Here is a 23,545-nt window from a genome sequence, read left to right as displayed (position 1 = left end):
GATAGATACAGTGCTGACTGACTGGAAATGATAGTAGAAGCTATTCTCCCGACTACTCTCCCAGACTCAAAGCAGGAGATAAAGGCATGTGGATAGGCAACTAATAGGAGTGTAGCTTATGTTAGTTCAAGGTTAACTGAACAGACCAGAATGTATCATTGGTCAAGGTCAAGGAATAGCAGATACCGGGTAGAAAAATTATAATCTAAATTCTGGTTAATGAGTTCGGTCAGAATCTCAATACAATACTACCTATCACCTACCAGAGGTGATATGATTGCTAGTATACAAGTACGTTAGAAAGAGGTTAAGTGTGATCAGACCAAAATGATATTAACGTACAGGACTAAGTCCAGCTGGGAGATTCAGAATACCCAGCTTAGATCCACAAAATGATCGTAGTCTGTGACTGGAAAGTTTATTTGATTTTAATAGGTTATTAATTGCTCATATAACTCAACGGACAACGATCTTGAGAACACAGATGCATAGGTTTTTCTATAGTCACCTCAATCTAATATAAACTCATACTTATCAGACAAATTACATTCTGTCTCTTCAACTGGACGCTTAACATTAAAGTTGAATATTTGGTTCCTCACTCAACACAGAAAACTGTTCTAATGCAAAGATGTATTTAGAACAATAACTGACCTTTGCTTGTTTTAGTGCATTTTCTAAAGACTTGTTAACACGATTCAAATTTTCATTCAACGATGAAGATTTCTTTTGCTCACTTTTAAGTGACTCTTGAACTTGAGATAACTTTGACGTTAATGCACTGATACGTGACTCATTAGTGGACTGCTTTTTAGACAAGCTTTCGATTTGCTCACGAGCTAAAGCAAGATCCTTATTAAACAAAAATGAAATGGCATCAGTTAATTAACATGCAATATATAACAGCTTAAAATACAACTAATAAAACAAAAGACGAATGATTTGGGCACCTCAAAAGAAGCAGTAGTCTTCTATTGACACCCTTTTAATAGCGACAGCTAGCAATAAAGTCTACATGTATACATCGTCGAGTTGAGGTCAATGGTCATTAAGTTCGGACTCTAATTATGTCATAATATGACCACGGTCGAACTGTACCTCTGAATGATTAGAGTTGGTGCTTGGTAGAAATAAAGTCGTCTGAATATAATTGCAGCAAACAATTAAAGTTTACCGGGCTAGAATATCGAAGGATACCTACTTGACGGTTAAAATCACCCACTACAATTAACTATACCTGAACCCTTATTATCTTAAAGAGTAGAAAGCATTCTGTATAACTCATCTTCCACTTCATTCAAGTTACAGTCACTGGAAGCGTAAGTAAGGACTACAAGGAGACGCACTTTCCTAACCTTCCGAGATTTTACTGTCCTATTTAGATATAAATCAATGGTATGAGATTCTATAGTCTTAGCTAATGAAGCCTATTGTCCGATTTGTGGAAGAGTTTGAGAACTGAGAAGTCCAACACGTAGCTTCGAATGCGATTTCGGCACTGGTGGAACGTGTATAAAAACGATGAGTCACGAGGAAGAAGATTGATAGTGTAAATTAAAGAAGTGTTAAGAAGTCAGGACACGATCAGACTATGAACAGATTGAGCTATTGCGCTATTAGAGGTGTGTAGGCGGTTGTCGCTTCCTAACTGCTTATACTATGAACGGTTCTTTATACTATCTGGTTTGTATCGTTCTTGTCAAGCTAGAAAAGCGACCCCAGAGCTCAAGAGACAGATGCTTGATGTCAGTTAAAAACTGCTTATTTGTGAGTAGTTTTCTGTGTATCAGCACTTAAGTTCATACTTCATATCAACCCTATGAAAACTATCAGTTATAGTGAGGTGTGATGTTTTTGTGGTAACCCTTTTCTAACTCCTGCTCCTGTTTCGAGGAGGCGGGATATCTGAAGATGATAGTTATCCGTGAGATAGCTTCCATTCAGAAAACCACAGTTTAGTTGGCAGTTTGACTTAGCCATAGGACTTAAAACTCGTTGAATTTGGTCTTGCTGCTATCCAACCGTTCCATACATTATGGCAGAACGTCAAAGAACAAGTTTCCCAGCCAACACGAGTTGATTGAGTCCTAAGAAAAGGCAAGTCCAAACACCAAGTTAAGGTACTAGTACAGTCGAAAAGTAGATTGTCCGATAAATCCAAAGACACCATATTACTTACCTAATGTGAACTTGGAGACTGTAAACCAAAGAAGTTTCTAAAACATATGCGACAATTAATCAGTCCTATAATTTGGATGATGCAAACATAAAAGATATATTTGTAAAGATTACTTCGTAATGCACTCTAAGTATTTAATATCCCCCTGAAGTTGATCAATTTCAAAATTTTCACTGACACGAACGATAGAAACATTGAGGACAATCCAAAAGCTAATACGATGAATTTCTTAAGGGGGTTAGGCTTCGTACTTAGCATCCCAGCTCATATTAAGTTTCTAAAGGATCAGTCAACTCTACAACTTTGATTGACTGCTCGACACCAAACGTTAAAAATTTCAAGTTTTTTTTATTTCCCGAATTCACTTTAAATTCAACAGATGTGAATAATAGAGTTATTCAAGTGGTACAAACGAAATCAATGATTGGAAGACTTATAATTCGCTAATTGCATAACAGTCGAATGTACATTATTTTGTAAGAGTGGAACAAGGTCTGTAGACTGTACGTATTACGTAGACTGTAAATATTTGAGCACATATGTTTTGTCGAAGATTCCTTTAAAATGGTGAAGCCTCTGAATGACTTACGCTAATGTTGAATAAAGCGTACTCACGTGGAGGTGGTAAGTCAGTTGGAATCTTCATCAAATGAAATTGTAAGATATGTTACACAAGTTTACTATTTTAACTAGCGGAAAACACTAGGAACGAGTAGAGCACAACATGACGTCAAACCTTGAAGTCGTTAAATGTTATTTTCAGTCTTATCGGACGATACAGACCTCTCGTTAAAGGTCCGTAAGAAAACCGATATCTGGAGTTGAATACTAAGCGGTGGGGCTCAAGATTATGAACAGAAGCAGATTTACTCATTGTGTACCTAGCACTAAGCTTAGAACATCATATTAGCAAAAATTCTCATTTCTTGACATTCGTCATCGTTGGATTACAAGAACATTCTTCGGATCTAGAAATTACTTAATTGATGCGAACTTGCAAAATCAAAATTGCTATTTGCAGTTGATAGACAATAAACCTGAATAATGATAATTTCAATAAGTTTTATTTTAATGTGTCAGTCAGTAAAAGTCTGATATTTGTATTTCTACTTCACTTGTTTATTCGAAAACTTGTTTTAAAGCCATTTATTAAAATACAACATCAGTCTGAGTAGCACTGAGAACTACATAACATTGGACAGTATTTCATTTTTGTATGATACTCTTCAGCAATAAGGATTCTCAACTCTAACCTTCAAAAAACACATAGCCTTACATTTTCATAATAAGTACATTACCAGTACTTTGTCATTGAAATCCTTTTAGAGATAGCGCTCATCCGGTTTTCCAGGGGTTGATTTCCTACCAGGAGATCTACTTGCTGACTTAAAATACACAGATGATATAGTTCTGTTTGGTGGAGACATGGAAAAAATGCATTCTGGTCACCTTAAGCAACACTGTACGCACGTCTGGGACGCGACCTCCTCCGTCCAGATGAAAAATGTTACCTCAGGACTGGCCAACATCAGCACCCGAAATAGTGATAGGGAGTGGAATGGACGTGTGCATCGACCGTTTCATTTACCTTGGGAGTCTTACTGGCCTTGATGGGCTGACGTCTAACGAAATTTCCGGACGAATTGAAAAAGCTCAACTGGACTATGCCAACTTCGATCACCAGTAGCGTACGCAAGATATCTATCTTTGGGATTTTTTAGTAAACGGAATACACCCATTAAGACATTAAATAAGAAAGATTGGTTCAGCGAAGAGTTCTATTTTCGGCGAATTAATTTTCAAAGCTGTACAATTGCAAATATATATACTTACTTTTTCAGGATGATAATAATTACAATAACAATGATAATAAACTTCTGTCAGACATGGTGAAAGTGAGGTAGAATAAACAAAGGTATTTTAAAAAATTTTAAACGGGGAAAGTAATAATAGTTTGATTGTTAATGGCTTAAATATTCATCCTGAAAAAATAAGTATATATATTTGTAATTGTACAGCTTTGTAAATTAATTCGCTGAAAATAGAACTCTTCGCTGAACCAATCTTTCTTAGATACCTATCTGACAACCAAAAAACAAGTTTACTGAACAGCGATCCGCTCTGTTCTACTTTACGGATGTGAAACACCGCCATTAAGAATGTAGGGTATCCGCAGGTTACTAGTATTTGCTCATAGGTGACTTCATAGCACCACTTATGTATTTAGGGACCATTGAGTGGGCGATTCCGAAGTTAGACATAGGATACCAGATAAATATGGCAAATCGACTGACGAAGTGGTGGATCCTCAGGAGCTGAGGTGTTCGCGACACGTATTCCGTATGTCCATCCACCGCTAACCTCGACGGGCGATGTTGTTTTGTGTAGGAGTAGGATGGGACCGCATCCGCTAACGTTACTCCACTGTCTTGCGGATTAGATTTCTGGACCAAAGGATTGGGGGTGGCTTTTTTAGCAAGATTTTTCTTCTGCGGGGTGGGGTTGTCCACCCCATTCCCAAACTGCATCCTTTACCCGGGCACCTCAGCCCCTACAAAAATTTATTGATTTATGTGGTACATATATATTTTGGTGCCCCTTTGTACCAATGTTTGTGTTTAAACAAAAAAAACAATGTTTAAAGACTTTGGATGAGGTGGCTCAGATCCGTTTGCAATGGTGTATATGCATTCACATTTTGTTTTCCTTTAAAATCTGAGTCCAGAAACATCTATATACCTAACCTTTTTAATACTACTACTGCTACTACTAATACCAATATTGATGCTGTTACAACCTCTACTACTCTGGGATATAGCTTGATAACTCTGTCACTCTGTGCTAATTTGATATAGCAACCTGAACCGATGCACATATGCCAGGTTTTACTTAGCATATAACTGACTCACTGATATGTAGCTGGTTCTTAACACACGAAAACTTGCCTGGAATTTCAAGTATACATTAGCTTTTGAAACAGCTATTAGTTAGAACCTTGTAGCAAAAAATGATGAAATATGTTACGCTGATTCATGGACCACGATATTTACAGGCATGATAAATAACACTATGACTAGGGAAAAATAAAAACTAATACAGACCTTTTGAAGATGTTCTATTTTAGATTTCTCATTGGAGTCATTGTTCGCTATCGATGAATTTATCACAGATGTTTTATGAGGTTGGTTTTTCACTGAAGACTTATCTGTATCATCAGTCTTTTCAGTTCCCTCCGTCTGTTGATGTTGTTCGAAGTTATTTGAATTAAATAAACGGCCTATTTTACATTCCAGACTGTGAATCTGTTGTTCTAATTGTATTCGTTTCTGTTCACTCTATTGAAAGATATTTAGATAGGTAAAAATAGTTACCAAACTTTAAAAGACTAGATGAAACAATAAAATGAAACGTCACGTAATCAAATCAGAATAAACTAGATACATATTGATTGTACAACATTTATTGAAGGGAACGATTTTACCAGTAGACCATGCCTTGCACGCTTACATCTTGATTCTAATTCACACCAACTTTTTAGTTACTTAATCAAATTTCAACAATTTTTAAGATCGAAATAACTGCAAAACTCATTTAGTAAAATTGGTTTGAAGATTAGAAAACTATTTGGTGCATTATAGTCAGAGACGGATAGTTGCTAGCAGTGGAATCCAGAACACGCGTTCCGTTCTCTATGGGACTCGTCAGCTGGACGTATCTAAATCTCTGCTTACAATGCTTGTGGCTTAATGGAAATATTGAGGCGATCTGCACAGGATGCACATAAGCCAAAAGATGCTGGTCGATCGCAGTCCTAAGCATCAATGGGAGGAACCAAACAACCAATATATACGTATTTAGTGTGCAAGCCACTCAGCAGTTGATCGATAATTTTAAGATTGATACGTATTTGACAATCGTGTAAAATATACAAATCTTAATGAGAAGCCCTGATTGCATAACTACCTGAAGTAATGATGTAAGGCTATCATTTGCGACAATACGATTGATATAATTGTCCGTCTACATCAAAATTATCAGGTGATACTTATTCCACTGCTCTTGGATTTTTTGACCTCATCATTGTCATTGGCAAGAATAAACTTTATAGGATAGAGAGTGTTTTAGTAAAGAAAACCAATAGGAGAATATTCAGCTAGCGTACATTACTGTGTGACTTCTATATAAGAAACATTTAGGTTGTAAGAATTTTCCAACTTCAAAATGTGTAAATTCTCGGCGAAGTCAATCAACTATAAACAATATAGAGCCTAATACAAATGTGCATACAATTTTGAGATGGTGGAGAAGATTTGTAGCTCAGGTGGATGATTTTGATGGAGTTTTGTTCTCTGAGCTGGATGGTTTGGTCGTGGAGCTTTCATCGTTCTTCTGAACGACATCATCAGTACAAACTTCAGATAGATAGACTTCTATCTGAAGTTTGTGCTAATGATGTCGTTCAGAAGAACGATGAAAGCTCCACGACCAAACCATCCAGCTCAGAGAACAAAACTCCATCAAAATGTGCATACACTCAAGTTGTTACACCATAACAACAGGAGATGAAATTACCAAGAAGCATATCAGGGTATTAATATTAGTAATAGTGAAAATAAGATTAAATTTGAAGAGGATTCGAGAAAAAGGAAACAGTTCGTAAAATAAAATGCATGAAATAATCTTAAAATACAGAATTTTACGAAAAACAGAGTGAATGCATTCGTTCCACTGAAACTGATTCTGCGACATGTCAGATAGAAACAACAAGTTCTTTAGTAAACAGCTTATGTTAATCTGGGTTATCTTTGGTCTGAACCATATTGGTAGATGCAGACTGCTTGGTTGGGGTCCGCGCGACTATTGTAACCAGTGGTTGGAGACTCTGTGTGACATGGCTCGGAACTGATCACAATGGTGTCGGTGTACACACTTTGTCTTCTCTTAAACAGTGAGACTAAAATTGCTTTATATCTTTCTTTTATACACTGCTATTATTGAAGTGACTGCCTCTATGAATTCGGTGTTCATCTTGTTGTGCTAATGAGGTGTGGCAACTCGGACTGACGCACACGTGTGCCTGGTCCTACGTTGTAGCTGACTGACTGACTGATATTTGGCGCCCCCACAATGTTAGTTTGCCTATAAAAAGTTATGTATACAAAACACTGGTGAGAGCAATTCTACTCTTTACTTGTGGAACCTGGTCTCTTCAAGTTGGGGATGCTGGGTAACTCTTAATTCTCGATCATTATCATCTTCCAAGGATTTCTCAAAAAGTGGCAACATCATTTTAGTAATGCTGAGGTTCATCAATATGGATCCGGGTGGAGTGACATGTCAATGTCACCATCCTGAAACACCGGCTTCGATAGCTTGGACATGTGCTACGAATAACTTCCCAGCGACTTCCACATCGCGCACTATATGGCGACCTTGGGTTGGAGTGAAAAAAAGTGGAGAGATGACCAGTTTATGACATGTTCCACAGTATGAAAGAAATCTGTTTAGGACTGCCACATGTTGATCCATCGTGATTCCTAGAGTATATCACTTGCATACTTGACAGACAATCGGAGATGGCTCAGAATGAAAGCACTTAGCGACCCTTTTACAGTTTCCTCTCAACTGAAAGCCTTTCTTGATTTGATTTCTAACTGTAATATATCTCATGATACATACTACTCTTATTCCCCCATTTAATTTTCTTTTTCTTTCTTTATTTTACTTCCCTCTTCTGTTGCTTCATAATATTATCTTGTCACGTGTGTGACACGAACATTTCTGGTGCCCAAGAGTACCATTACTTGTGTATCGAATAAACAATTAATATAGTTGGAGTGGAAAACTCTGTCGAACCCGTTGAGAGAAGTGTTGATCATAAAAATAATGACTGGAAAGGATTGAGGTAAGACAGGAGGATGCATTAGAATATAAAACTAAAAATGTACACTAGTATGAGATCATTTTAATACAAATAATGTTTGAGCACAAGACATTTACCTGAGCGTACTTAATAACCATAGATTCCTTTTCGCGTTTATATGTTTCAGCTAAATTTTTAGCTTGTATCCATCTTCCGCGTAGCTCACCTGGAGTTACTTGATGGTTCGATTCCTTAGAATTATTTGCATGCTGCATATTTTCAACCCAAATACGTTTTTCTTCTAAAAGCCGATCAATCTGATCTTGAGAGGCCATGAGTTTACATGTTAGTGTTTCGACTTGTTTATGAAGTAGTAAGTTGTCAGACTGGTGAACAGAATCACTTAACACATTTTCGTTATATGGAAAATCACTAGAAGGCTGATAAGCGTCTGTATTCACTGAAATCTCCTGAAGTAATGCAGAACTTGGAATAATGTCATCTTTCTTGGAACTTAGTGATAACGACTCATAACCAGAGTTAGTGGGAAGCTGATAAGAAATAGTTTTTGCATTATCTGTAGTTTGTGATGAAACAGCTTCAACTAAGAGCGATTTACCGTTGTGGTTGGTTTCAGGACTAATATTTGAGTCAAGAGCATTCGAATTGACTGAAGATGGGTTTATCTGTTGTGTGTTAGAAAATAAATCCGAACCATGATTGCTAAGTGTGGACTCGGAGATATTAATGTCATCACTGGTGTAGGGTAATTGTTTAGGTAACATTTGGTTCTGAATTAGTTTTACAGTCTTCAACTAGAAGTTTCTATGAGACCTTACAAACCGCTTCACTGACACTCGAGAATATTGTCCTGGAGATAATCGCCTTTAGGGTAATAACCATGAAATTTTAGAATGAGATGACTGATAATGAATTACTGTCCAGTTCATAAGTTAACCTTGGCAAAATAAGGAACATATATTCTTTGACATTGGATGCAAATCCTAAAAAACAACTTGAAATAGATACATATGTTATGTATAAAAACAACAGATGAGTATATACAAACAACAATGATATATTAACTAATGGAACTGTTTCAAACGATTATAAATATTAGAAATGAAGTACGCAGAACTGATATTCATTAGATTTTGCTAAGAGAAGTTGCAGGTAGCTGGTGACAGATTGACCCTTAATGAAGAAAATTCGCTTAAACAAAAGCATTATTAAAATAGTAAACTTTGGAAACGCTTAATTTTTACTCATTTACCAAAACCTTCATTGCTAATGTTTGTGGAGTAGACGAAAGTGAGGCCAAAACAACCGAATGATTTGCCAAAAACAATGAATACATCAAGGGATTTATGAAATGACTCAATAAAAATCCAAGAAATCAGATTTGGTATTTGAAATCCTCGTGTGAATAAGTCGACATGCTGTCTACAGTCAGAATTTACTAGCTGTCGTAACTCAGTATTTTAGTGGATAACGCGTCGACGTTAAAAACAATCGGTTTACGGTCCGTGTTTCAATGTGAACATCAATTCCAGGCTCTATCTACATCTACTTGAACCTTAAACAACGAACGTACCTTCTGAATCCCACTCCTAGTCACCACTAAGAAATGTAATGGGTTTGGGTATCAATATTATGAAATACGTGGCTCAACTGGTAGAAGATCAAACAGTTAGGAAATTCGTAGGAGAGAGCACGAAGTTAAAACTGGCCTTTAATCAAGTTAAGGACAAGTACAGTGAGACAGAAGAGAAGGAAGAAACAAAGGCCCGCATTGCGTACCAGATGTTTGACCTAGAAGGAATACTTAAAGTACGACTGCGAGTGAGTACTTGTCTCAGTTCCAATTCAGAAACCAGAGTCAGAAATGCAAGTCATTAACCAAAAGTAGAAGGGACATAGCTTAACTGTCTTAATTACCTCCTATCTGTACCAGTTTCTCACGAAGTCGATGCCCCTTCCAACAACCAGAGAAACAATTAATATTGGTACACGGAATGTCCGGACACTAGAAGACCTGGAGGACTAATCAAATAGCTGCCGAAATGAGATACAACTTGGTGGTACTCGGAACAAGTAAAACCCATCGAACCCAATCTGCACAAAAAGGTTGGATTCGGGAGAGATGCTGTTGCAATCTGGTCATGGAAAAGTAAATGCTGTGCACAAACGAGGAGTCGCACTGATGTTACCCAAAGAAGCACCAAGACCACTTATTGGATAGGAATCTCATGGATCCACAAACATCAGAGCATCTTTCAAAAAAAAGGAGGGAATCACAATGAACGTTATCCACTGTTACGCACCAACCAACAATAGCAACGACGACGATAAAGATCAGTTCTACGAGAGGCTGCAATCAATCATAGCGAAGTGCTCAGGAAAGGCCCTGACCATCCTGATGGGAGACCTAAACGCAAAAGTTCGAATGAATAACACCGAGTATCAAGATATCATGGAACGACATGAACTGACTAGGAGAAATGAATGAGAATGGTGACAGATTTGTAAATTGATGTGCATTCAACAAAGTGTTTAAAGGCGGCACAGTATTCCCCACAAACGCATACACAAAGATACATGGGTCTTACCAAATCACACTGCAGAGAACCAGGTAGATCGTATTTGCATCACTAAGAGATTTAGGTCAATGGGAGACGTGGAAGGCAGCAGAGGAGCTGACATAGCTTTAGATCACCATCTACCTGGTGGTTGCCAAGATGAGACTGAAGTTAAAGAAGCACTGGACAACTGGACAAACAGCATTACAAAGGTTTAATATAGCCCACATTCGACATACTGACAAACTCAACAAATTCAACCTAGCTCTTAACAGCAGGTACCACGCCTTACAAGATCTACACACAGAACAAGAAACTACTATGGAGGATAATTGGAAGGGGATCAAGGAAGCACCTACTTCAACGTGTCAGGAGCTGCTGGGCCTCAACAAGCACCATCATAAGTAATGGATCTCCATCGAAACCCTGGACAAGGTTCAGTCAGTCAGCTGCAACGTAGGACCAGGCACATATATGCATCGGTCCAAGTTGTCACACAGCACAACAAGAGAAACACCAAATTAATAGAAGTAGTTACTTCGATGGTGGTAATATATAAAAGAAATATTGTGCATCAGGATGTAGTACAGGAAGAAAAAATTAGTTCGTAGAAAGAAAGATATAATGCAATTTTAATCGCATAGTTTAAAAGACAGAGAGTGTATACACCGACTCCACTGTGATCAATTCTGAGCCATGTCACCCACAGTCTCCAATCATTGGTTACGACAGTCACGTGGACCACAACCAAGTAGTCTGCATCTACCAACATGGCTAAGACTAGAAATGAGTGACTTCAAGGGCTGATGCCACGTTTTGGTTTGGCGTACGCGAGATATCCGTCTATCAACCAAAGGGTGTGCTTACTGTGCAGCAGTTCGTTCCGTCCTACTTTATGGCAGTGAAACATGGCCGGTAAGAATAGAGGATATTCGCAGGTTACTAGTATTTGATCATAGGTGTCTTCGAAACATTGCTCGTATATCCTGGGACCACCAAGTAAGTAATACAGTTGTTAGGACACGGGTACTAGGTAAGGATGGCAAATCAATTGATGAAGTAGTGAAACTTGATCAGTTGAGATGGCTGGGACACGTGTTACGTATGCCCAACGACCGACTGCCTCGACGTGCTATGTTCAGTGGTATAGGAGTAGGTTGGAAGAAAGCTAGGGGCGGCCAGACCAAAACATGGCACAAATGCATGAAGTCATTGACAAGTGGACTGAGCCATGTTGGTAGGTGTAGACTACCTGGTTGGGGACCGCGAGATGATAGCAACCGATGGTTAGAGACCCTGAATGACATGGCTCAAAATCGTTTGCAGTGACACATGTGCATCCACTCTTTGTGTTCTCCCAAATTTTTATCTCCTGATCCCTCCTTGTCCCTTTTTTCTTTCCGAATTTATTTCACTATATTATAATCCTAAAATAACATCTTCAAACCCTAATCTTTCCGATTATTGCTTATGCTCTTACTACCTCTACCACTACGGGATTTGAATCGACAACTGTATCTCTGTGCTAATGTGGTATGGCAACTTGAACTGATGTACGTACGTACGAAGTTCTACGTTGTTACTGACTGACTGACTGACTGTACCTGAGATCGTCAACAACATCCGTAATTCATACGACAGACTATAGTGAAAAGTCGTGCATGGAGGACAGATGACAGACGCAGCTTTGCTATTCCAGTAATCAGCTTGATCGCGGTTTTTTGAGCCTTTTTCAACAAATCACTGTCTCTTTTCAGTCAAGAATTAGCCAATTGTATGCATTAGAGTTTAGGACGAAGGAATACCGTATACAAGGTCAAAAAGGTTTTAGCATTGACATGACTAAAAGCTCTACGTACTAACCATAGGGTTTTTAAATCCTTGACGGCTATCGCACGGTAATGTACAGTGGTTTCAAAGTCTTGGCTAACGATAACTCCCAAGTCATTGTGTCTGGACAACAGGTAGGTCACTGATTGACATATTCTTAAGGACTAAGGGTAGTGTCTTACTATGGTTTACCAATTTTTTCCTTTTCCCTCTTTTATCGACAGCATACCTAGGTTCCTGCCTGGAGGTATTGGTGATCCACTGCTAATAGATAAGGAAGCCTGTTAAACGAAAGCTTCTATTCCGTCCAAAACCATTTGTAACTCGCCCTGTGTGTATCTGCTTTATAATACACTAGGGGGCGTTTGTCGATAACTGCCAAGTTTAAGACCAGATAACTTTTCTAAGTTATTTGGAAGCTCTAAACTACCACCCTTACTTTTTTTTATCGCTATCCATATCTTGACATCGTCAGCATATAACAAGACCGGTGTTGATAGGAGATTAGGAAGGTGTGAGTCGTTTTCGTCCCTTTCTTGTTTGGAATTTCGTGAATGGTTGAAAAATAGCTGGCACATAAACCAATATTAGACTTAAGTATTAGAAACTTAATATCAATATTATTAATTATTACTGAGACCGCATTGTTGAACTACTAGATCATAGAAAGCAACATCATGATGCAGAGGTTTACCATATAATAATCAGGGAAAATTAAACGGGCGACGTCATTCGCAGTACCTGACAGGCAGAAACTACCATTTGTTTATTGTTATTACACCAATGAGTTTTAAATCACCTGTAAACTAGTGATAATTCTAAAATTGGGAATCTATGGTTCAAATGGTTGAGGACGGAATAGAAGAAGCTTTCGCTTAACAGGCTTCCGTGTCTAGTAGCAGGGGATCACCAAATCCTCCAGGCAGGAACCTAGGTATGTTAACAATAAAAGAGGAAAAGAAATTGGTAAATCATAGTGTGATGCTGTCCTTGGTTCTTAAGAATAGGTCAAGTTGCCTCTTGAAGGACTCCTGAGAAGTCGCTTGGACTAGCTCGGCCGGCAGCGAATTCCAGCTTTTGACAACTCTTAAGGAGTAGAAGTTTTGTCTACATTCCGTTTTGCTATGTTGTGTCTCCAGTTTCTGGGTGTTACCCCTTAGGTTATTATTCGAACTAAGCTTAAGCAGGTGTTTAGGAGGATGTCCAGAAGTGTTAAGAATACTATAAGCCATTAATAAATCACCTCTAAGACGCCTATACTCTAATGGGTAAAGGTCTAGTGAATGGAGGCGTTCTTCGTAAGGCTTAGATTTGAGTCCTCGAACTGATTTCGTGGCTCGCCGTTGGATACGCTCCAAAGTGTCCTTATCCTTTGGGAGTGAGGGGGGAAGTACTATGTTTCCGTACTCTAAGTGGGGACGGACAAAACTATTGAAGATTATGTGAAAAGTTCATCCGTCAAACTGGCCAAAAATGCGCTTCAACGTTACCAGTGCAAGGTTTGTTCGGAAGGCATTTTTGTCACAGTTAGTGTAAGACTTTAAATCATAGGGCACCAGGACTCCCAAACCTTTTTCGACTTGGGATACAACTAGAGAGGAGTTTCCTAAGTTATAACTGTAGTCTGCGACATATCGCAGATGGACTACTTTACACTTTGAAGAGTTAAAAGTAAGTCCATTAGTATCTGCCCAACTTTGGAGTCGAGTCAGATCCCCTTGAAGTGCCTGTATATCGTCTTGATTGCGTATCTCTCTCCAAAGTTTCACGTCGTCGGCAAAAAGTAATAAGTCTGACGTTACCTGTTGAGGAAGATCATTTATGTGGATCAAGTAGAGAAGAGGCCCTAGTACTGAGCCCTGGGGGACCCCACTAGGACATTCCACAGCCTATGATAAAGTGAAATTAACCCTAACCTTAAAGTGTCGGTTTTTTAGGTATGAAGTAAGCCAATCGATTAGAGGTGATTTGATACCTAGTCGTTTGAGCTTATTGATAAGACACAAGTGGTTAACTTTATCAAAAGCTTTTGAGAAATCAAGGTAAATGATATCAACCTTTCCCTTGCGATCGAGGATGCTTGTCCATCTGTTCACCGCAATCAGCAGGTTGTTTATACAAGAGTAACCCTTCCTGAAACCATGCTGTTGGGGTGAGAAGAAATTTAAGGACAGTAATTGTGTTATACATTGACTTTCGTGTCCGTCTTTCAAATTACCTGAATCGGTAAGAACTCAAAGTAGACATTGGTAGTTTAAACGCACAGAAAAACCAATTGCAAATACAAAACATAAAAGACTATACCGTCCTTGAAGTGACCAATAGAAATCAAGGCAGTTGTACATTCAAAGGGTTCAAATGGTTCTGGACGTAATATAAGCTTTCGCTTAACGGGCTTCCGTATCTAGTAGCAGTGAGTCAATGATGCCTACAGGTAAGAGCCTAGGTATATTAACGATAAATGAGAGAAAAAAGTTAGTAAATCATGGCAAGATACCGTCCTCAGTCCTTAAGAAAATGTCAGCTTTTCTTTTAAAGAACTCCAGGGACTATCTCACCCGGCAGCAAGTCCCAACATTTGACTACTCTTGAGGAGCAGAAGATGAATCCAGAGTTCGCTCTTCTGTGTTGTCTCTAGTTTCTGGGTATTACCCCTAAGGTTTGTGTTGGGACTAAGCCTAAGTAGGTGTTGAACGGGATGCCCCAAAATGTTTAACATATTATAAGTCATTAGAAAATCACATTTAAGGCGGTTGTAATCTAATGGGTAAAGGTTTAGTGATTGGAGGCGCTCTTCAGTCTTCAGTAATAAGGATAGGAGGTCTGTCGACCTATATTAATCCTTGCAGTTTGTAATACTGTGGAGGTCCAATCTCGTTTTGAATATATTAACAGACGGTGCTGATATTACGTGTTCCGGTAGGGAATTCCAGTAATTCACTACTCGGTGCGAGAAACGGAACTACAGACGTAAACGGTTTGATCTCGGTTTTTGAACTTTCTTCGAATGTCCTCTCAAATGATCGGTTCTAGACGGAAGCAAAAGATAAGACATGTTAATACCAAGGTCATCGTTCAGTATACGATAAGCCAATATTAGATCACCCCGTACTCTACGGTAAGATAACGGAAATAAGTTAAGGTGTCTCAGTCTGTCTTCATAAGATAGGCCAGCTAGACCTTGTACCATCTTAGTAGCTCGTCGTTGGACTCTTTCTAGCATATCTGCTTCATATTTGAAACAAGGACTCGCTGCTTGAATCCCGTATTCTAAATGTGGTCGCACATAAATCGGGTATAGTAATCCAAACATTTCATCATCTAAATACTGAAAAGACCTACGAATTGACCATAATACCCTATAGCCTTTTGCAGCAGCAGCCTTACAGTGACTAGTCGTTTTGAGATCATTGCTTAATATAACTCCTAAGTCTTTATAGTTTCTTGCTTTGGGTAGCACGAATCCACGTAGTGTATAGTCATACGATTCATCAGAGTTATTTAACTGCATCGCTACACTCTCATTAGGATTTACTTCTAGTGATCACCTGTCTAACCATGCCACCAATGAGCTAAGATCGTCCTGTAATACTATTCTATCCGACATACTATGTATGGGTCTCCAAATCTTTATGTCATCAGCGAAGAGTAGAACGGATGATTTTGCTACAGTTGGCAATTCATTTACATAAAGTAAAAAGAGAAGAGGACCTAGGATTGTGCATTGGGGAACCCCACTTTTTACAGGTACCCACGAGGAGAGAGCCCCATTAACCCTTACCCTTTGTCTCCTGTCATGGAGAAAGTTACTTATCCAATCGACGACTGTGTTATGGATTCCAAAACGTTCCAGTTTGAATTTAAGACCAGAGTGTGAAACCTTATCAAAGGCTTTACTTAGATCTATGAAAATTACATCCACAGGAGCATTCCGATCCTTTGCCGCAGCCCACTCTTCTCGTGCAATGAGAAGATTTGTCAAGCAAGGCAGGCCTTTCCGAAAACCATGTTGTGTCCTGGAGAAAAGATTTTGCCCTTCAACATAGTTTATAACAGCTATCCGAATGATTTTCTCCATCAGTTTCACAACTGCACTAGTTAAGCTAACGGGATTATAGTTACTAACTAAATCCCTACTCCCAGCCTTATACACCGGACTTATTATGGCGTCTTTCCAGTCTCTAGGAAGTCTGGACTGTCTCAGAGACATGTCGAATAGTATCGCTAATGGTTCAGCAATTTCATCTGATATGGCTTTCATAATCCTAGGATGAATATCATCGGGACCACTGGACTTATCAGGTTTGAGATGCTGAAGTAGCCTTAAAACAGTATCTTTCTCAATGACTACAGGATCCATCAGCGAGCCGTCACGGTCACGATGAATCATTGGTCGTTCCTCATTACCGATAGAAAACACTTTACTAAAATATTCCGATAAAGCTTCAGCCTTTTCGGCATCATTTTCTGCCAAGATTAACGAATTTCCTTGTATCAAAAGTGATGGAATTCCATCGCTTCTTTGAGTTCGCCTTTTTATATACGAGAATAACCGTTTCGGACTATATCTAGAATCCCTAACCAATTGTTTTTCGTATGAATGTCTAGTCTTGCTTATTAACGCTTTACAGGCATTCCTAATCTTACAATAACTGGATCTGTATTGTTCTAAGCCAGTAGAGATGAACATATTCCAGTGATTCTTCCTTTTTCTAAGGAGTTTCCTGACCGTTTTAGTTATCCATGGTGGACTATTATTCGGTCTTCGCGGTACCAGGTATGGTATGAACAGGGACGTAACTAGTCTAAATTTACCTTTAAACACAGACCATGCTTCTTCAACTGATATGCTAGTATCTACTAACCAGTCTGTCTTAGCAGCGCATTCCTGAATGGCTGATATGTTAGCTTTCCATACATTTGGGCGCGGTGTAACCTGATCGTATAACATGTCCCTAGTTCTAAACGCGAATGACAAAACAGCGTGATCGCTGTTCATTAATAGTGGAAGATTATTTAGGTCGACAATATCCTCAGTCTCATGAGTGATTACCAAATCCAGCAGAGAAGAACCCTGGTTAACACCAAAACGTGTGGGTTGGGATACATGCTGCACTAGTGCATGCTCCATTATTGTTATCAGTAACCTACTATCAAAGGAGTTTATAGATCCTTCTGTGGTCATATCAGTCCAACTAATATCAGGTGCGTTAAAGTCTCCTATTATCAAGCACCTGGTATTATCACTCCAAAGATGAATGTGCTCTAAAACAAAGTCATCAGCTAAGCAGATTGGGATGCGATAGATGACACCTAGCATAAATGTACTACATCCTATTGCCAACTTACAGCTAATGACTTCACAAGTGCCGCTATCATGGGATTCGCCAGTAGAGGAGCGGATATTTATGCTATTGGCTATATATAACAGGACGCCGCCTCCTTTTCTACATCTATGCCTATCACTCCTGATGCAATGGTATCCGGATAATTCTGGAGTAATGTCTAAGTAATGAACTAACCAAGTTTCTGTCACTGCTACTATGAGTGGCTTTAACCTGTCTACTAGTGCTTCTAGTTCATAGAACTTATTTCGTAAACTACGAGCGTTGGCATATAAAACTCCTAAGTAGAACAGCCTATCCACACAGGCCTTGGTAGCATTCGCTTCCAAGACCTGACTATCCGAAAACCCACTAGTCGGAGATTTTCCTCGCCGTTTTGCCGACGGGTTTCAAGTTCAGCTAGTGCTTTCTTCCTTTTTATTCTATCTTCGAGAGACATGTCAGGTCTAACTCGGATGTCAGAATTGTCGTGACAACGAGCGCTACTTAACAAGAGATCCCGTTGCTTCTCCGATCCTAGGATTACCTTAAGGAGTCTGCATGGACGGGGTTCAACATTGTCCTCGGTCCTCTTGCCTATTCTTACCAATTTTTTGACCTGAACCCCTTTGGAGTTATCTGGTAAAATACTACGAATGTATTCTCCTAGCTTTTCTAAGTCATGCGCGTGTCTAATTTTCGGATCAGGGTCGTTTGACTCCCGCAATTTGCTCACAATAATATTCGATGTTATTAGATTTTTCTTCCCAGTCACGCCAGGATGGGTTTCACTCTTACCTTCAGATTTTGGCAGTGCAATTTGTGGCTCACAATTTGGGTCCACCAGTGAGTTACTAACTACCTGTGTACTGCTTACAGCTTTTTTCTTTTCGTTTCGTTTCCTACGTACCGTAGTCCATTTTTCATCCCTCATAACACTGGGACTATTTGGAACGGTGACTGTTTTATCCAGATCTTCGGTTCCCATTGAAGGTGCATTATTAACAATGTCAGTACCAGGTGGTACTACTCCCCTTGTTAATGTCAACGAAGATTCCACTTTTACGTCAGTCAGAGTCGGCTGTTTGAGGCGTCGCGTAACAGCAGGTACTACACTGACACATTCGTCGCTGTCAGTGCCCGTGTTGTCGGCGCATATGCCATCCTTCTTTTTACAGGCCAAAGCCAACAGGCTCATAGCCTCCTGTATTAGTAATGCCTTGTTGGCACAGCAAAACATGCAAAGCCAATGTGAGTTAGGCTTCGAGCATCTTTTGTATGCGGTGGGACTTAAGCGGGTGCACATTTTGTGGAACCACTTATGGCATTCGTCACACTGCATCCCCTCTTCCACAGGGAACAAACAGTTTGGTTGCCCACATTTGTGAGTCTTACCAACCATTGTAATTCGATTTAAAAGGTTTAAAAACAAAAAATGATAACAATGTGAACACAAGTGTTAGTCAAGGACTAAAAACAGGTACTCAGGACAAAATGTAGCAAAAAATTTCAAACTTTAACCAAAGAACTCTTAGTTAAAGTCGACCAAGAATGCTTTTTAGTGCAATAAGTACCAAAAGCAAGTACAATCACCACAAGTACAAAATTCACTGCCCTTTTTGAAATTCATAAGACTTGAATTTGAGTCCCCGAACTCATTTCACCGCTCGCCCTCGGATAAGTCCCAGAGTGTTTTTGTCGTTTTGGAGTGAGGGAAGAAATACTATATTTCCGTACTCTAACTGGAGACGAATAAAACTGTCGAAGATTGTGTGGAAAGTTCTGGCCGAAAATGTTCTTTAGCGTTACCAGTGCAAAGGAACTTTTGTCGCTGTTGGCGTAAGACTTTAGATTGTAGGATACCGACACTCCTAAATATTTTTCAACCTGAGAGGCCTCCAGAGGGGAGTTATCTAAGTGGTATTCGTAGTCTGTAACATGTCTCAAATGGACTACTTTACTCTTTGAAGTGCTAAATGTAAGTCGATTGTTATCTGCCCAACTTTGAAGTCGAGTGAGATCCTTCTGAAGAACCAGCTTATCTTCGTGGTTGCATACTTCTCTCCAGAGTTTCACATCATCTGCAAATAGTTATAAGTCTGACGATACCTGTTGTGAATACTGGGGGACCACACTGATACATTTCATAATCTAAGAAAATGAAGTTAGCCCTGACCTTAAAATGTCGGTTTTCTAGAGATGAAGTGAGCCAATCAATTAAAGGTGGTTAGACACCTAACCATGTGAGCTTATTGACAAGACATATATGATCGACCCTATCAAAAGCTTTTTAGAAGTCGAGTTAAATGACGTCAACCTTCTCCTCTCGTTCAAGGATGGTTGTGTTGTCTGCCCACTGCTATCAGCAGGTTAGTAATAAAAGAGCGAACTTTTCTGAAATTGTGCTGTTGAAACGAAAATAAATTTATGGGTAGAAAGTGGTCACGGGGAACATTGCACATCAAGCACTCCATAATTTTTAGGGTATTGGGGGAAGTGCTACCATGCTGTAGCTTGGCGGTTCGCTGCGTCGATCTCCCTTAAATATTGATGTAATGTTAGCCAGCTTCTAATATTCTGGCGACGTGCCTCGGCTTAGAGAATGTGAGAACATCACACTAAGCGGTGTTTCCACGATTGAGGCTGCTTACCTCCCAATAGTCAACTCATTATTCTCAATTATACAGAACCTGATTTGTCATTATTATCTGTTTATTCTCTTTTTCAAATATGACAAACATAATGCTAACATTATTGAAATTTGTGTATTATTACATTTTGAAAAAACCCGAAATGGTTTCTTCACAACACTTATGTACCCATAAGTTGTTATGGGCAGGTAAAGCCATTTTTACAGGCATGATCTACAAATTACAACATTTGTTGGTTCGCAGTATGCATCCCAAGCACGGTTGTTAAATAAATATATAAATATCAGTTCACTCCTTCAGATATACTGGGCAGTCTTCAAAATATTTTTCAAAGTGGTATCGATTCCACGTTACACACCAGATCCAATCTCAGCATAATTTTGTTAGGATTTTGATCGTGCTAAGTATTTATGCAAAGCAAATTTTTAAGTTTATAGTTGTCATAAAGTAAACTTGTAGAGCGCTTCGTGTGAACTATAGCCTTGAGGAAACGCGTACGTTGAGTTTGTTCCAGATGTCAGAAGTTCCATAGTTGTACCCTCACAGCATGATTCTGAAAAAAAGAGAAACCGAGGAGCAGCAAGCCACTTGGATATGAACGAAAAACAATACTTAACACCTTGTAGTGGAACAGACAGAGGTATGATAAGTTATTAGATTGAATTCATAATAGCTCTTGTAGCTAGAGCGAAATGTGATCAGAGGTTCCAGATGAGAGAACACTTATGTGTAGCAGACGCTCTTCCACGAAGTGAAGGCAACACAGTAATACAAAAGCAACTTGTATGCATGGTGAAATTGCAAGTAGACTGAGTGGAGTTAAGAATTTGTAGAGAACAATCTAAATTGCTACTCAAACATATGCCAACTCCTCTCTGAGATGTGACTATCCTCTGTGACGTTTCAACAGGTAACAGCCGTTCTTTTCAGCTGAAAGGTGTAGGCGAAGATTATTGTAACAGCTTCATGAATTTTCACACTTCAGGAGCCAAGCTACAGCATACCTCATCACAGAACGTTTTGTTTGGCCGAAAATGAATGCGAATGTAAATAGGAGGCACGAAACTGGACATACCGCCGGCACATCAAAGTGTAACGGTGTACGGTCAGTGCTCTGGGAAAACTCCTATTACCTAACAGACGTTTCTAGGACGTTTATTTAGACATTGTTATTCCCCACCTACATCCTTACCGCTGGTGACTGGTTTACCAAATGGAAGGAGGACGTTGCATGAAAATTACAGCAAAAGATTCGATAGCCTCGGCATTCCTCGAGAGCTGGACACCTAACTACGGGGTGTCATTGATTATCAATGGATTTCGTGGCTCCCAACTTCATTCTGTCGTATTATAGGTGTTCATCAGACTTTTAGGAGCGAATCACATGAAAACAATAGCCTACTATCTGCAGCGAATGATTTTGTCGAAGTATTCTAACCCTAACGGCAAATCGGAATGACGATTTACCACTTTTCTCCCTTGGGCTTTGCTCAACCATTATAGAAGATATTAACTACACATCAACTGAGCTAGTCTAAGGTACAACTTCGGTCTTTACGGGACAGCTAGCTAGCCCTGACGGTACAACACCCACCGATCCAACACGTTTTGCAAGTTCTTAATTGAAGACTATGAAGCAGATCGAAGTGATACGTTCATGTGAGCATGTTTACCAGGAGAAGTTGGGCAAACATCTGAGGGTGTGGAAATTCATTTTCTCCGCGTCGACAAAGTAAACCATTAGAACAACTGTATGAAGGGCCTTACGGAGTTGTTAGACGAATATCTAAACACTTCATTAACAAGAATGAAAAGAAGGAAACTACCTCTGTAAGTAGAGTAAAACCTGCTTTCGACGACGACTTACTGAAGCAAGAGATTAGTAAAAGCTTAACTCGGTCAATGTGCAACGAAGAACCAATTAATGTCTATATATTACTAACGCTTTCCGGCGGGGCAGTAAATAGATCTAAACGTTACGTTCATTTCTCGAACTAACGGAAATAAAACAAACTGTTCAAATATGCACATTTAATCGAGCCAGTAATAACAGTATATCTTTTTCTATTTAATTATTTCGTTTTCCGTGTGCGTGTGTTTGTAGAATTATATTATAAGTATGTATTATGTGCATTTATCTTTGCTATTAGAGTAATAAACCTACTCTACAATTGCAGATTTTTCGTGATTAGACAACCTAATCTGTCAGATTTGACGTGTATGTCACATTATTATCTAAGTTGACTCGTCATATCACGGTATCCAGTGGTTACTAAGAGCTTCTGAAGGATGAATTTGAGATGGGATGAGAATGATCCAATTAGTATGAAAATCTGCGGGTTACATAGAATGACCACACCTGCATAACAAAGCCATGCCATACTGATCAAATTTTTCGTGTTCACCGTTTACAACCTTCTCTGAGCTAAAAGTCAAGCGTAGATCTTACCAGTTATTATGTGTTGAATGACGAAAATCGCGTGGTTAGTGACAAATACTACCGAATCACTTGTGGAGGCCCGTTAATTTTGTCGTCATTTAGATCGGACTGTGTTGTCTAAAGGGCTCTCCACTTTAGTGGGCCGATTTCTGACTTTAATTCTATCGTAATGATGATTGTTGTTGAAATATGTATACCGCCTATCCTCGTATATAATCATCGACTTAAATCACGTTAGTCATTAACGGAATTAAATAAGTCGAATAACGAGAATGGACTTGTAAATACATATATTTTGTATATAAAGCGAATGCAATAGAGAGAAGAGGAACGATGCAGAGTGGAGATGGCTGGTAAGCCAAATCCCCCTTAGTCAAGCGTTAATCAATATTTATAGGCACACAAAAATAAGTTACAGACTTGTGATGAGTAATGGGATAAGAAGTGTACACACACCTACGCGCTCATATAAAAAGTCAAGATTGATTAGCGAATAAACAACAAGGTCAGAATATGACTCAAGTGGAATGAATAGAATGGGCTGTCCGAAAGCGAGAATAAGATATATGGGTTTAACATAATAACCGGCACTACACACTCTTCCACTAGAACTGTTATAAAAAAAATCTCAACGTTTGTAAATATCGACAATTATGTGAATTTTAGACAGGTAGCTAGA

The 23,545-nt window shown here is 39.1% G+C and overlaps 1 protein-coding gene across 2 annotated transcripts in view; it reads right to left on the bottom strand.

Moving 5' to 3' along the window:
* MS3_00002166 (uncharacterized protein) overlaps positions 1–14,765 on the bottom strand; it is a 33,050-nt gene extending 18,285 nt beyond the window's left edge. Inside the window, exons 1-4 of one of the 2 annotated variants that reach the window (XM_051209736.1) lie at positions 14,670–14,765; positions 8,180–9,057; positions 5,281–5,514; positions 655–852 (exon numbers count right to left, since the gene is read on the bottom strand). In XM_051209736.1, coding sequence (XP_051075194.1) covers positions 655–852; positions 5,281–5,514; positions 8,180–8,827 — 1,080 coding nt within the window. In that variant the 5' untranslated portion in view covers positions 8,828–9,057; positions 14,670–14,765. Of the gene's footprint in view, positions 1–654; positions 5,515–8,179 lie in introns of both variants that reach the window. The other variant, XM_051209735.1, reaches the window with a different exon arrangement.
* Between the last annotated feature and the right edge of the window lie 8,780 nt (positions 14,766–23,545).

This window comes from Schistosoma haematobium, chromosome 1 (genome assembly GCF_000699445.3).
Source record: "Schistosoma haematobium chromosome 1, whole genome shotgun sequence".
Taxonomy (NCBI): Eukaryota; Metazoa; Platyhelminthes; class Trematoda; order Strigeidida; family Schistosomatidae; genus Schistosoma; species Schistosoma haematobium.
The sequence above is the reverse complement of the archived record's forward strand: the minus strand, read 5'-3'. Positions and strand labels throughout refer to the sequence as shown.